At 45.0% G+C, this 15,327-nt stretch overlaps 1 protein-coding gene across 2 annotated transcripts in view; it reads left to right on the top strand.

Moving 5' to 3' along the window:
- The window catches only part of LOC112228396 (calpain-5-like), a 72,084-nt gene that overhangs the window by 35,771 nt on the left and 20,986 nt on the right, over window positions 1-15,327 (top strand). For both annotated transcript variants that reach the window (XM_024393683.2, XM_024393682.2), the window contains one exon: window positions 3,588-3,719. In XM_024393683.2, coding sequence (XP_024249451.1) covers window positions 3,588-3,719 — 132 coding nt within the window. The remainder of the gene's footprint in view (window positions 1-3,587; window positions 3,720-15,327) is intronic.

The raw sequence follows: 15,327 nt of genomic DNA, 5'->3' as shown, positions 1-15,327 counted from the left end.
GCCCTATTTGGTAAGATACCAAGTCCATATTATGGCAAGAACAGCTCAAATAAGCAAAGAGAAATGACAGTCCATCATTACTTTAAGGCATGAAGGTCAGTCAATACGGAACATTCCAAGATCCCACTGTTACCTCTGCTGCAGAGTATAAATTCATTAGAGTAACTGCACCTCAGATTGCAACTTTGCGGACGACACCACAGTGGTAGGCTTGATTACCAACAACAACGAGACGGCCTACAGGGAGGAGGTGAGGGCCCTCGGAGTGAGGTGTCAGGAAAATAACCTCACACTCAACGTCAACAAAACAAAGGAGATGATTGTGGACTTCAGGAAACAGCAGAGGGAGCACCCCCCTATCCACATCGACGGGATAGTAGTGGAGAGGGTAGTAAGTTTTAAGTTCCTCGGCGTACACATCACGGACTAACTTAATTGGTCCACCCACTCTGACAGCTTTGTGAAGAAGGTGCATCAGCGCCTCTTCTACCTCAGGAGGCTGAAGAAATTAGGCTTTTCACCAAAAGCACTCACAAACTTTTACAGATGCACAATCGAGAGCATCCTGTCGGACTGTATCACCGCCTGGTACGGCAACTGCTCCGCCCACAACCGTAAGGCTCTCCAGAGGGTAGTGAGGTCTGCACACCGCATCACCGGTGGCAAACTACCTGCCCTCCAGGACACCTACACCACCCGATGTCACAGGAAGGCCATAAAGATCATCAAGGACAACAACCACCCGAGCCACTGCCTGTTCACCCCGCTATCATCCAGAAGGCGAGGTCAGTACAGGTGCATCAAAGCACGGACCGATAGACTGAAAAACAGCTTCTATCTCAAGGCCATCAGACTGTTAAACAGCCACCACTAACATTGAGTGGCTGCTGCCAACATACTGACTCAACTCCAGCCACTTTAATAATGGAAATTGATGTAAAAAATGTATCACTAGCCACTTTAAACAATGCCACTTAATATAATGTTTACATACCCTACATTACTCATCTCATATGTATATGTATATACTGTACTCTATATCATCTACTGCATCTTGCCATCTTTATGTAATACATGTTTCACTAGCCACTTTAGACTATGCCACTTTTATGTTTACATACCCTATGTTACTCATCGCATATGTATATACTGTACTCGATACCATCTACTGCATCTTGCCTATGCCGTTCTGTACCATCACTCATTCATATATCTTTATCTACATATTCTTTATCCCTTTACACTTGTGTGTGTAAGGTAGCAGTTGTGGAATTGTTAGGTTAGATTACTCGTTGGTTATTACTGCATTGTCGGAACTAGAAGCACAAGCATTTCGCTACACTTGCATTAACCTCTGCTAACCATGTGTATGTGACAAATAAATTCGATTTGATTTTTTAAATTTTTATGTAGGCCCTAACAGTTTGTGGGCACCGCTTGTCACTGTTATAGTGCAATGAATGTATTGTTTAATGTTGTGTAGTGTCTTTGCTAGCATGCATCTACGATTTATTTTAGATGTATAAAGGCGTTTCCGCCGCCATGATTTTATTTGAAATAAATGCTTCACAGAGTTCAAGTAAGATACACATCTCACATCAGCTGTTCAGAAGGAGACTGTGTAAATCAGGCCTTCATGGTTGAATTGCGGCTAAGAAACCACTACTAAAGGACACCAATAAGAAGAGAATTGCTTGGGCCAAGAAACACGAGCAGTGGACATTAGACCGTTGGAAATGTGTCCTTAGGTCTGATGAGTCCAAATTACATTAGACCGGTGGAAATTTGTCCTTTGGTGGAAATTTGTCCTTTGGTCTGATGAGTCCAAATTTGGAACCTGGCTAAAAATACTTGAATCAATTATAGAACCCATTGCTTTTAATGGTTGTGAGGTCTGGGGTCCACACCCCAAACAATAATTCACAAAATGGGACAAACACCAAATTGAGACTCTGCATACAGAATTCTGCTAAAATATCCCATCTACAACGTAAAACACCAAATAATGCATGCAGAGCAGAATTAGGCCGATACCTGCTCATTATCAAAATCCAGAAAGGAGCCGTTTAAATTCTACAACCACCTAAAAGGAAGTGATTCCCAACCTTTCCATACCAAAGCCATCACCTACAGAGAAATGAACCTGGAGAAGAGTCCCCTAATCAAGCTGGTCCACAAAGACAAAACAGACCCCACAGGACAGGACAGCAACACAATTAGACCCAACCAAATCATGACAAAACAAAAGATAATTATAATGCACATTGGAACAAATTAACAAAAAACTAGCAAACTAGAATTATATTTGGCCCTAGATAGAGACTACACAGTGGCAGAATACCTGACCACTCTGACTGACCAAAAATGAACGAAAGCTTTGACTAGGTACAGACTCAATGAGCATAGCCTTGTTATTGAGAGAGGCCGCCATAGGCAGACCTGGTTCTCAAGGGAAGACAGGCTATGTGCACACTGCCTACAAAATGAGGTGGAAACTGAGCTGCACTTCCTAACCTCCTGCCAAATGTATGACCATATGAAAGACATATTTCCCTCAGATTACACAGATCCACAAAGAATTTGAAAACGAGTCAAGTTTTGATAAACTCCCATGCGAGAGAGAGTGAGAGAGAGAGAGGGAGAAGGACGTCAGCAGGATGGCACCAGGGTGGCAGGTTCGCACACTGTTGGTGGGGAGCAATACACACACTGGCTGAAAATAACACTTGTCTCACACCTGGAGGGTGTGAAACCACACATCCCACCCAAAGGGAGAGATAGATAATAAATCACTCCAAATGGTACCATGCCCCCTATATAGTGCACTACGTCAGACCAGAGCTCTAACGACCCTGTTCAAAAGAACTATATAGGGGATATCGCACCACGTCATTCCTGCAGTCTTCCATCCATCACTATTGACTGCAGATCCCTATTGGGATCCTCTAAGGAATCTTAGTAGCCTGCATCTCCATACTCAGGTCTTCTCTGCTTCAGTCACTCAGGACCCACAGTCTCCAGGACCCACATTAAGAGAGATATTTGCTAGTTAATAGTTACCAGTATGGCTTAACGGTATGCTCTTCAACCATGCAACTTTTGCTAAAGCAGAACCAGTCTGGCACCTTGGGTTAGTTTAAATTCTGTATGTCGGTCTGTCTTTTGTAGCTCTATGTGGGTTAGTTTAAGTGCTGTCTGTCTGTGTTGTAGGGCTGGGGTAGTTGTAGCTCTATCTGGGGTAGTTGTAGTGCTGTCTGTGTGGAGAGGTTGTTCGAGTGGGGCTCAGGTTAGCACAGCCCAGATGAAGCCGTGACCCTGTAGATCCTCCTCTTGCTTCACCCACAAATCACCACAACATCTCCCAGACCGGACACTTGTCAGGCAACTCACTAAACCCATCTGTCCTCTTTCTTTCTCTCTCTCTTTCTTTCTTTCTTTCTTTCTTTCTTTCTTTCTTTCTTTCTTTCTCTTTCTTTCTCTCTTTCTACCCATATATTTTTTGGTCCCTAGGCCTCATGTAACCTTTCTATTTCTCCCTCCTTCCTTCCTTCCTTCCCTCTCTCTCATTCTCTTCTGTCTCTGTGTAGGAGCTCTGTGAGGACCCTCACCTGTTTGTGGATGGGATCAGTGCGCACGACCTGCACCAGGGCCAGCTGGGAAACTGCTGGTTTGTGGCGGCGTGCTCCAGCCTGGCCTCCAGAGAGTCCCTGTGGTCCAAAGTAAGTGTGGGGGTGGAGGGCTGTGTGTGTATGTGCGTGTGTGCCATGACTGTACCCACGTACGAGTGTACCCATTAGGCCAGATTACCTGGTGAAGAATGGGTAAACAGGGGAAAACACATCTTACCAGAGGCATCATTAGGCCACATCAACACCTCTCTAGAACACTCTCAGCAGAGTTGGAGTACTCTACCAAGCTTATAACGCCATCTCTGACTGGGGTTTAGGTAGAGTATCATAGTAGACTTTGCTGGTCTACTCGGTTGTGTTAAAATAATGAATGTACGTGTATCTAGCATTCTTTCATTACATCTTTTTTTTAATATCCTACACCTTATGGATGTGTGTACCACAATACAGTTCTAAAGCCCTATTGGCACAGGACTAGTACTATACATCGGTTCTGTAATTATTACCCCAGCATGTCCGTTTTTCCAGTGAAAGATTCGGACAAAATTTGTTTTTATTATTTTTTTGTCATTCAAAATACACTGCTCAAAAAAATAAAGGGAACACTAAAATAACACATCCTAGATCTGAATGAATGAAATATTCTTATTAAATACTTTTTTCTTTACATAGTTGAATGTGCTGACAACTAAATCACACAAAAATTATCAATGGAAATCAAATTTATCAACCCATGGAGGTCTGGATTTGGAGTCACACTCAAAATTAAAGTGTAAAACCACACTACAGGCTGATGTAATGTCCTTAAAACAAGTCAAAATAAGGCTCAGTAGTGTGTGTGGCCTCCACGTGCCTGTATGACCTCCCTACACCGCCTGGGCATGCTCCTGATGAGGTGGCGGATGGTCTCCTGAGGGATCTCCTCCCAGACCTGGACTAAAGCATCCGCCAACTCCTGGACAGTCTGTGGTTGGTGGAGGGAGCAAGACATGATGTCCAAGATGTGCTCAATTGGATTCAGGTCTGCGGAATGGGCGGGCCAGTCTATAGCATCAATGCCTTCCTCTTGCAGGAACTGCTGACACACTCCAGCCACATGAGGTCTAGCATTGTCTTGCATTAGGAGGAACCCAGGGCCAACCGCACCAGCATATGGTCTCACAAGGGGTCTGAGGATCTCATCTCGGTACCTAATGGCAGTCAGGCTACCTCTGGCGAGCACATGGAGGGCTGTGCGGCCCCCCAAAGAAATGCCACCCCACACCATGACTGACCCACTGCCAAACCGGTCATGCTGGAGGATGTTGCAGGCAGCAGAACGTTCTCCACAGCGTCTCCAGACTCTGTCACATCTGTCACTTGCTCAGTGTGAACCTGCTTTCATCTGTGAAGAGCACAGGGCGCCAGTGGCGAATTTGCCAATCTTGGTGTTCTCTGGCAAATGAAAAACGTCCTGCACAGTGTTGGGCTGTAAGCACAACCCCCACCTGTGGACGTCGGGCCCTCATACCACCCTCATGGAGTCTGTTTCTGACCGTTTGAGCAGACATGCACATTTGTGACCTTCTGGAGGTCATTTTGCAGGGCTCTGGCAGTGCTCCTCCTGCTCCTTCTTGCACAAAGGCGGAGGTAGCGGTCCTGCTGCTGGGTTGTTGCCCTCCTACGGCCTCCTCCACGTCTCCTGATGTACTGGCCTGTCTCCTGGTAGCGCCTCCATGCTCTGGACACTACGCTGACAGACACAGCAAACCTTCTTGCCACAGCTCGCATTGATGTGCCATCCTGGATGAGCTGCACTACCTGAGCCACTTGTGTGGGTTGTAGACTCCGTCTCATGCTACCACTAGAGTGAAAGCACCGCCAGCATTCAAAAGGGACCAAAACATCAGCCAGGAAGCATAGGAACTGAGAAGTGGTCTGTGGTTATCACCTGCAGAACCACTCCTTTATTGGGGGTGTCTTGCTAATTGCCTATAATTTCCACCTGTTGTCTATTCCATTTGCACAACAGCATGTGAAATTTATTGTCAATCAGTGTTGCTTCCTAAGTGGACAGTTTGATTTCACAGAAGTGTGATTGACTTGGAGTTACATTGTGTTGTTTAAGTGTTCCCTTCATTTTTTTGAGCAGTGTATATGTAAGGCGTGAAGATATTTCAACTTAGTATTGGCCATATGGTCTAAGAGAATGTCAAAATAATAATGCTTATCAATAAGAACCATGGACTGTAGCCTTTGAAGACATTTCATCAACTGACATATTTGGCAATAAAAAATTACTGACATGAAAGATTCGGTTGGGACAAAAATTATGGATGTAGTGATTTGTGCTCGTGGACATAATTACATTACCTGAGCTCCCCTTGTAAAACGTATCCTGTCCAAATAGGGCTTAGGCTTTGTTATAAGACATTTTGAAGGCTTTTACGTGTTAATAACAACTTAAGCCCTTAGCCCTATTCGGATGAGATTTTTACTGTGGGAGTTCAGGTAATTGAATTATATGCACGAGCACCAATCACTGCATCCGTAATTTTAGTCCCGTCTGAATCTGCAATTCCGCCACATTTAAGGTCCCCAAGAACACAGTGCCCTCCATCATTCTTAAATGGAAGAAGTTTGGAACCACCAAGACTCTTTCTAGAGCTGACGGCCCGGCCAAACTGAGCAATCGGGGAAAAGGGCTTTGTCAGGGAGGTGACCAAGAACACGATGGTCACTCTGACAGAGCTCCATAGTTCCTCTGTGGAGATTGGAGAACCTTCCAGAAGGACAACCATCTCTGCAGCCCCCCACCAATCAGGCCTTTATGGTAGAGTGGCCTCAGTAAAAGGCACATGACAGCCCTCTTGGAGTTTGCCAAAAGGCACCTAAAGGACTCTCAGACCATGAGAAACAAGATTTTCTGGTCTGATGAATCCAAGATTGAACTATTTGGCCTGAATGCCAAGCGTCACATCTGGAGGAAACCTGGCACCATCCCTACAGTGAAGCATGGTGGTGGCAGCATCGTGCTGTGGGGATTTTTAGCGACAGAGACTGAGAAACTAGTCAGGATCGAAGGAAAGATGAACGGAGCAAAGTACAGAGAGATCCTTAATGAAAACCTGCTCCAGATCTCTCAGAACCTCAGAATGGGGCGAAGGTTTAGCTTCCAACAGGACAACGATCCCAAGCACACAGCCAAGACAATGCAGGAGTGGCTTCGGGACAAGTCTCTGAATGTCCTTGACTGGCCCAGCCAGAGCCCGTACTTGAACCCGATCGAACATCTCTGGAGAGACCTGAAAATAGCTGTTCAACGACGCTCCCCATCCAACCTGACAGAGCTTGAGAGGATTTTCAAAGAAGAATTGGAGAAACTTCCCAAATACAGGTGTGCCAAGCTTGTAGCGTCATACCCAAGAAGACTTGAGGCTGTAATCACTGCCAAAGGTACTTCAATAAAGTACTGAGTAAAGTGTCTGAATACTTATGTAAATGTAATATTTCAGTTTTTCATTTCTAAAAACCTGCTTTTGCTTTGTCATTAAGGGGTATAGATTGATGAGGGGGGAAAAAACATTTAATATATTTTAGGATAAGCCTGTAACGTAACAAAATGTAGGAAAAATCAAGGTGTCTGAATATTTTCCGAATGCACTGTATCTGTTTATCTGGGATAGCTTTGCTGTCCTCCCAAGCCAAACCCATCTGGACTAAATGAGCTCCCCAATCGGTATGGCAGTTTGGTTGGTATTTTCTGACCATCAGTTGTATCCACTAGCCTGGTGCTAGGACTCTGGCGGCTGGGTGGCAACTGATTTGGTCACAGATGTAGGCCTACTATGACGTGTTATGGCAGGTCTTCAGTATAAGGTAAATGATTGGTTAACTAGCATTAGCCAGCGTTAGCCATGACACCATTATTTCTTACCCTGTAGGGAGACAGATGGATCAATAGGCTATTTATTTTACAGCCTAGCCAATCCACCCAGCAGATATTGGGAGTGAATATTGGAAATGAAAAGAGTGTGTGTGTGTTTGCGCATGTGCGTTTGTGACTTTGTAAAATGGCCCTCTTAAGCTTTAAGGGGGAAAATGGCAGAGAGAGGTGGGCTGGACAGAGACAGATCAATATGCACAGTTCCAGTCAAAGGTTTGGACACACCTACTCATTCAAGGGTTTTTCTTTATTTTTGCTATTTTCTACATTGTAGAATAATAGTGAAGACATCAAAACTATGAAATAACACACATGGAATCATGTAGTAACCAAAAAAGTTAAACAATTCTTCAAAGTTGCCTTGATGACAGCTTTGCAAACTCTTGGCATTCTCTCAACCAGCTTCACCTGGAAAGATTTTCCAACTGTCTTGAAGGAGTTCCCACATATGCTGAGCACTTGTTGGCTACTTTTCCTTCACTCTGCAGTCCAACTCATCCCAAACCATCTCAATTGGTTTGAGGTCAGGTGATTGTGGAGGCCAGGTCATCTGATGCAATACTCCATCACTCTCTTTCTTGGTCAAATAGCCCTTACACAGCCTGGAGGTGTGTTGAGTCATTGTCCTGTTGAAAAACAAATGATAGACCCAGTAAGGGCAATCCAAATGACATATTGACTGACCTTCATGTCTTAAAGTAATGGTGGACTGTCATTTCTCTTTGCATATTTGAGATGTTCTTGCCATAATATGGACTTGGTCTTTTACCAAATAGGGCAATCTGCTGTTTACCACCACTACCTTTGCATTGGCTCAAACACATTAAGAAGGAAAGAAATTCCACAAATTAACTTTTAACAAGGCACACTTGTTAATTGAAATTAATTCCAGGTGTCTACCATGAATGTAGAATGAATGTGGAGAGAATGCAAAGAGTGTGCAAAGCTGTCATCAAGGCAAAGGGTGGCTACTTTGAAGAATCTCAAATATTAAATAATTTTGATTAACACTTTTTGGGGTTCTACATGATTCCATATGTGTCATTTCATAGTTTTGATGTCTTTGTTATTATTCTACAATGTAGAAAATAGTACAAATAAAGAAAATCCTTAGAATGAGTAGGTGTGTCCAAACGTTTGGCTGGTATTGTACAGTTGAAGTCGGTAGTTTACATACACCTTAGCCAAATACATTTAAACTCAGTTTTTCACAATTCCTGACATTTAATCCAAGTAAACATTCCCTGTCTTAGGTCAGTTAGGATCACCATTTTATTTTCAGAATGTGAAATGTCAGAATAATAGAAGAGAGAATGATTTATTTAAGCTTTTATTTATTTCATCACATTTCCAGTGAGTCAGAAGTTTACATACACTCAATTAGTATTTGGTAGCATTGCCTTTAAATTGTTTAACTTGGGTCAAACGTTTCGGGTAGTCTTCCACAAGCTTCCCACAATAAGTTGGGTGGATTTTGTCCCATTCCCCCTGACAGAGTGGGTGTAACTAAGTTAGGTTTGTAGGCCTCCTTGCTCGCACATGCTTTTTCAGTTCTTCCCTCAAATTTTCTATGGGGTTGAGGTCAGGGCTTTGTGATGGCCACTCCAATACCTTGACTTTGTTGTCCTTAAGACATCCTTAGCCACAACTTTGGAAGTATGCTTGGTATCATTGTCCATTTGGAAGACCCATTTGTGACCAAGTTTTAACATCCTGACTGATGTAATGAGATGTTGCTTCAATATATCCACATAGTTTTCCTTCCACATGAAGCCATCTATTTTGTGAAGTGCACCAGTCCCTCCTGCAGCAAAGCACCCTCACAACGGGATGCTGCCACCCCCGTGCTTCACGTTTGGGATAGTGTTCTTCGGCTTGCAAGCCTCCCCCATTTTCCTCTAAACGTAACGATGGTCATTATGGCCAAACAGTTCATTAGACTAGAGGACAAAAAAAAAAGTACGATCTTTGTCTCCATGCGCAGTTGCAAACCGTAGTCTGGCTTTTTTATGGAGGTTTTGGGGCAGTGGCTTCTTCCTTGCTGAGCGGCCTTTCAGGTTATGTCGATACAGGACTCGTTTTACTCTAGATATAGCTACTTTTGTAGCTGTTTCCTCCAGCGTCTTCACAAGGTCCTTTGCTGTTGTTCTGGGATTCATTTGCATTTTTTGCACCAAAGTACGTTCATCTCTAGGAGACAGAACACGTCTCCTTCCTGAGGGGTATGACAGCTGCGTGGTCCCATGGTGTTTATGCTTGCGTACTATTGTTTTTACAGATAAACGTGGTACCTTCAGGCGTTTGTAAATTTCTCCCAAGGATGAACCAGACTTGTGGAGGTCTACAATTTTTTTCTGAGGTCTTGGTTATTTTCTTTTGATTTATAAGTGAAATAATCCATCTGTAAACAATTGTTGTAAAAAGTATTTGTGTCATGCACAAAGTAGATGTCCTAACAGACTTGACAAAAATATAGTTTGTTAACAATAAATTTGTTGAGTGGTTGAAAAACACGTTTTAATGACTCCAACCTAAGTGTATGTAAACTTCCGACTTCAACTGTACATTATTATTTTGACCTTCTCCTTGACCATTAGGCCAATATTAGGCATTTTAAATATATTCACACCTAGAAGAGCCTCCATGCGTCCTATGGGAGACCTAGTCTGTAGGTCGGATTCCCAGACAATATTTGTAAGCGTGTTGCATCCAGAAGAACTTTGATTTGTGGATCACAGACCTTGATTCCATATGTTGATTTCCTGTGTTTGTGTGTCTGTGTGTCTGTGTGTCTGTGTGTGTGTGTGTGTGTGTGTGTGTGTGTGTGTGTGTGTGTGTGTGTGTGTGTGTGTGTGTGTGTGTGTGTGTGTGTGTGTGTGTGTGTGTGTGTGTGTGTGTATGTGTGTGAACCATGACAGTCTGAATGTGATGGAAGCAGTGCATTGATGGTTTAGTGACACCTGGCACGGTGCAGCGATGCAGCGATGCATACAACAACTAAGAGGTAGATCCCCCAGGATCCTGGTATGTGCACAGGCCTAGCTAATTAGTGTTGGTGCGGTGTGTGTGTGTGTGAGAGGCAACTGTAAGTATGAGAGGGAAAAAGTGTGACTGTGAGCTGATATTATTGAATAAGGAAGAGAAGGACAGTGGAGACGCGATCAGATTGATAATTACACACTTAAGACTGCAGGCCATTCGCTTAATTGAGACTCAAGAGACTGTCACTGTACTCTGCTGCTACTGCATTTCAGTTCCACATTGTCATTACTGACAAAAGGAATGGAGATGAGATTAATTTTGGAGAAAAGTAGTCAACTACAAAGAGTGAGACATTCAATCTAACTGGTGGGTAGTGATTTCAGGCATTAATTTGTGCCTCTGTGATGAGTGGGTGGATGAGTGGATGAGTGGGTGTGGGTGCCGCCCATCTCTCTCCTCTCTCTTTCTTTCTTTCTTTCTGTCTCTCTCCTACATATTCTCTCTCTCCCTTCCCCTCCATCTCTTGCTCTCCACTACCCGTCTATATCTCTGTGGAGGCTTTCTCCCCCCCCCCCGTGCTCGTTTGTCATCCAGGCCGGGGCCAGACGGAGATGGATGAGGTAATAGGAAGCCAGTCTGGGTCTTGTTCATTAGGGCACACCAGAGCACCAAAGAAATTGCACCAGAAAACCAAAACCAAAGCGTTTCTTCTTGGACGAGTTTTGGCTGTTTTCTGTCTGTTTCCTTCCATTTGTTGTATAATTAATAGGACCCTGTTGTCCGCTAGGGTATTATGCTTGTGCTGCCACACTACAGTACAGCATCCCTCTCTGCTGCCTGCCACCTCAGGTGGGAGGAGAACGACTCCACACACAGCCGGAACCCCCTCAAGGTCAGGTCACCTGTGACGAGCCTGCTCTTTTGTCAGACGGCAGTAGAGAAAATGAAATTCGATAGTACACACATGCAAACAGACAGTCATGCACACATACACACAATCACAGTGCACACACACACACAATTTGTAATAGAAAAACATCAGAGCTGACGTTGTATTGCTAGTCTGTTAGAAATGCCACGGAGAGAATTGTTTTATCTTTTGTTAAGATTTATTCAGATCAGTAATCCATTTCAACAGCACATAAATGACCTACAAGTAGTCATTATCTAATTAGCTGCTTTAGTCATTTTATGGTATCAAACAAACATTACAAGTAATGAATAATCACATCTCTAGACTCAACTGAGTCTACAGTATGGCTCTAAACGCTGTATCCTTCATAGTAATTTCAACATCAGACATCAAAATGCTCTGTTGTTTTGATCAGATACAAGTACCTGAATCCCTATGGAAAACCTACCTAAAGTAGACAGTAGAAAAGGACATATTGCAATCCAAAACAAGGTTCTGTTATGTTATGATGCCGTTCGGACCATGTTAAAACGGAAGACAGGAAAAAAAGAGATGGATGAGAGTTGAAGGAAGGAAGCAATTGAGACAAGGGAGTGGTGGTGTTGAGGTGTTATCCTTCTTTCACCCCAGAGGACGTGAAGGGTTGTGGTCCCTCTGGTCGCTCGGTTTATGTGTCCTTTTCCCTGTGGTTGCAAGTACCAACTACTGCAGGCCACATTAAATCGGCCATTTGTCTCACAGGCCGCCAAATTGTGACCCCTGCCCTAACCCGAACTTTACTTCCTAATTAAGGAGAAATATTATACTGTATTTAGAAAATGACAGTGTGAAGTTTGAAAGGAAAAACTAAATTGTGCTCCGACAAGGAAGGATGGTAATGGAAAAACATGATGAAAGACAAAAAAAGGAAAGCACTTGCTCATAATGCCAGATGACTAAAGAAAACATTTCCAAAATGGCTGCCTTGTACCTTGCCTTCCCGCCGCCATTTCCTCCTGCAGTCTTCACTTCTGGCCCACCTGGAAACTGATGGAACATTCAAAGACGTCGGGACCAACACCCTCCTCAAACGCCAGCAGGAAGTACATTGTCTTCCTCACCTTTTCTAAATCTTCGATCCGCTCACCAAACTCCTGGCCGTCGGCCTCGTAGTGGTGCACAGGCGTGTCGTCGCCATAGCGCTCGGCTCGCCAGAACACCCCCGCTGGGTCCAGTAGCTGGCGGTTCATCAAATCAAATGTATTTACAGTGCCTTGCGAAAGTATTCAGCCCCCTTGAACTTTGCGACCTTTTGCCACATTTCAGGCTTCAAACATAAAGATATAAAACTGTATTTTTTTGTGAAGAATCAACAACAAGTGGGACACAATCATGAAGTGGAACGAAATTTATTGGATATTTCAAACTTTTTTAACAAATCAAAAACTGAAAAATCTCCTCCGAGAGAGAGAAAGAAAGAGAGAATTAGAGAGAGCATATGTGGGGTGGCCAGTCCTCTTCTGGCTGTGCCATCAAGTGGGTGAGGTCAGGCGTCCAGAGCTGCGAGGTGGCAATCACAGTGAGGCGGCCCGGACGTGTCAGCCACACGCCCCAGGGGTGAAGTGCAAAGCATGCAGGGAGAAGTCTAGGTGGTAAATGGCCTTGTGGGGTCGGAGGAGACGCTCACCGTCCTGCCGCTTTCCGCCGCGCTGCTGCAGAGACTGGACCCTCTGGAGCATCACCTTGGTCAGATGGAGGTCGGGCTGGAAGGGCAGCTCCAGTGTGGTTTGGGAAGCCATGTTGGTTTGGGTTCAAGAGGTCGAGCTTCAAGAGGTTGATGGTTCGAAAAGTGGGTGAAGGCTCGATCATGCTTTGGCTGGCTGAGTCCTCTCACTCGCTCAGGAATCCCCTCTATCTCTCACTCTCTCTTTGTCACGTTCTCAGCATCTTTGTCTCTCTCTTTCTCTCTCCCTCTCTCTCTCTCTCTCTCTCTCTCTTCTTTTCTTCCTCTCTCGCCGGTCAGTTATTGTGTCAGTTAGTGCGTCAGTTAGTCATTTAGTGTGTCAGTTAACCAGTTAGTGTGTCAGTTGGTGTGTCAACTAGTCAGTTAGTGTGTGGAAGACTCTCGCGCATGGCTTTAATACCCTTAGACGGGTGGTGGGTCTTGCCGTCTTGGTGTTCTTATTTGGCAAGATGAGCATTAGACACTAGGCAACTGGAGCTAATGACGTCTGCGGAGGAGAATTTGAGATTTCCCTTGTGGAAACCAGGGACAGTTGTGTGGTTGTCACATATTTATCTCACATTTGTGCCATCGTTGTGCTTGGCTAGTGGAGGCCTGCCTCTCTCACTACATACTGTATTCTGCTAAGTATGACCGAAATCTGCGATATTTGGTGTGTCTGCCAAGTGACCCGTGGAGGGCTGGTGTCACTGGAATGGAACGGTATCAAACAAATGGAATGTGGTTGATACCTTTCCGTTCATTCGATTACAGCCATTACAATGAGCCAAGTCCTCTGAAATCTCCCACCACCAGCCTCCACTGCTCATAACACAAGGGGACGCATGCCTTCAACTTCAGATTGAAATGTATCAGGTAGAACAGATATATGATTGTCTGTCAGATAGAAACTGTGTTAAACATTCTATTTCTATCTGCTATGTTCAAAACATTTCCCCCCTGGGCCGTATTCATTAGCCGCAGAACAGACTGAAATAGGGAGAAATTGTCCATCAAGATGCGCTCATTTGAATTTTCTATTGCCAAATGTTTTGCTACAGTGTGCACTATTAAATATGGACCAGGTGATGGGGTACCTCTGTGTGTCTGGTCTGATGGGCACCACTGCCTGAAAATCGTGTTATGGGATGGGAGGAGGGGACTGCAGGGGTGGATGGTGCTGCTGTTTCTGGCCACTCCATCCTTCGCAGAGTAGAGTTATTATAGAGCTTTATTGTGTTCTGGATGAAAGCCAAGATGGATATTCCTCTCTCTCTCTCTCTCTCTCTCTCTCTCGCTCTCGCTCTCACTCTCTTTCGCTCTCTCTCTCGTTCTCTCTCTCTCTTACCTTCCCTTGCTCTCTCTCTCTCCCTCCAGGCCAAAGTCAGAGAAAAGGGAGCCAGAGAGAGCAAGAGGGGCGGGGGGTAGCTCCAAAATGACTCGGGGTTTCCATGGTGCAGTGCTGTTTCTTTTATCCTCTCCTCTTAAAGGAGCCGCTACTACACACACACACACACACACAAACACACACAGAAAAGCCCCTCAATCAGCAGAAGGAAGGGTCCATCGGAACCACACAGCTAGAACCTACCTACCGACCAGGGCTCTTAGTCCACCACTCCCCAGCATGTATCTCCAAGTACAGTGTAACTGATGTATGCGGACGCCTTAAGTGTGACCTTATTTGTGCCATACACCCCACCGCAGTCTGAGGGGGAGCCACTGGGAAGGGGATGACTGGCAGGTAGTTCCATGCAGCTCGAATCGTTCCCCAGCCGTGTGTCCTGTTCCACCTGTTCTCGCTCTGGATTTATGCTAGCCAGAGCCCTGGTGATAAATTACATTAAATGTTCCCCTAAACCTCCGGAACGCATCGGCCAGCCTAGAGGGGACCAGGTGGGGGCACGAGGTATGCTGCAGCGGGGATGACAGCCTCACTCACAAGAGGGTGTGTATTTATGAGTTCGGCCGACACACAACTTGTAGGTTCGGCTTTCATAATATAACCAACACTCTCTGTTTCCTCCCTCTACTCGTCTTGCATTTCCACACCCTCCACCCCTCTCCTCCCTCTCCTACCTTTCCCACACCCTTCACCCCTCTCCTCCCTCTCCCACGCCCCCTCTCCTCCCACTCCCACTCCCACTCTCCCCCCCTCCACCCTCTCCTCCCCCCC

The sequence above is a fragment of the Oncorhynchus tshawytscha genome, linkage group LG30 (assembly GCF_018296145.1).
Source record: "Oncorhynchus tshawytscha isolate Ot180627B linkage group LG30, Otsh_v2.0, whole genome shotgun sequence".
NCBI classification, from domain to species: domain Eukaryota; kingdom Metazoa; phylum Chordata; class Actinopteri; order Salmoniformes; family Salmonidae; genus Oncorhynchus; species Oncorhynchus tshawytscha.
This window is presented reverse-complemented; position numbering and strand designations above follow the sequence as displayed.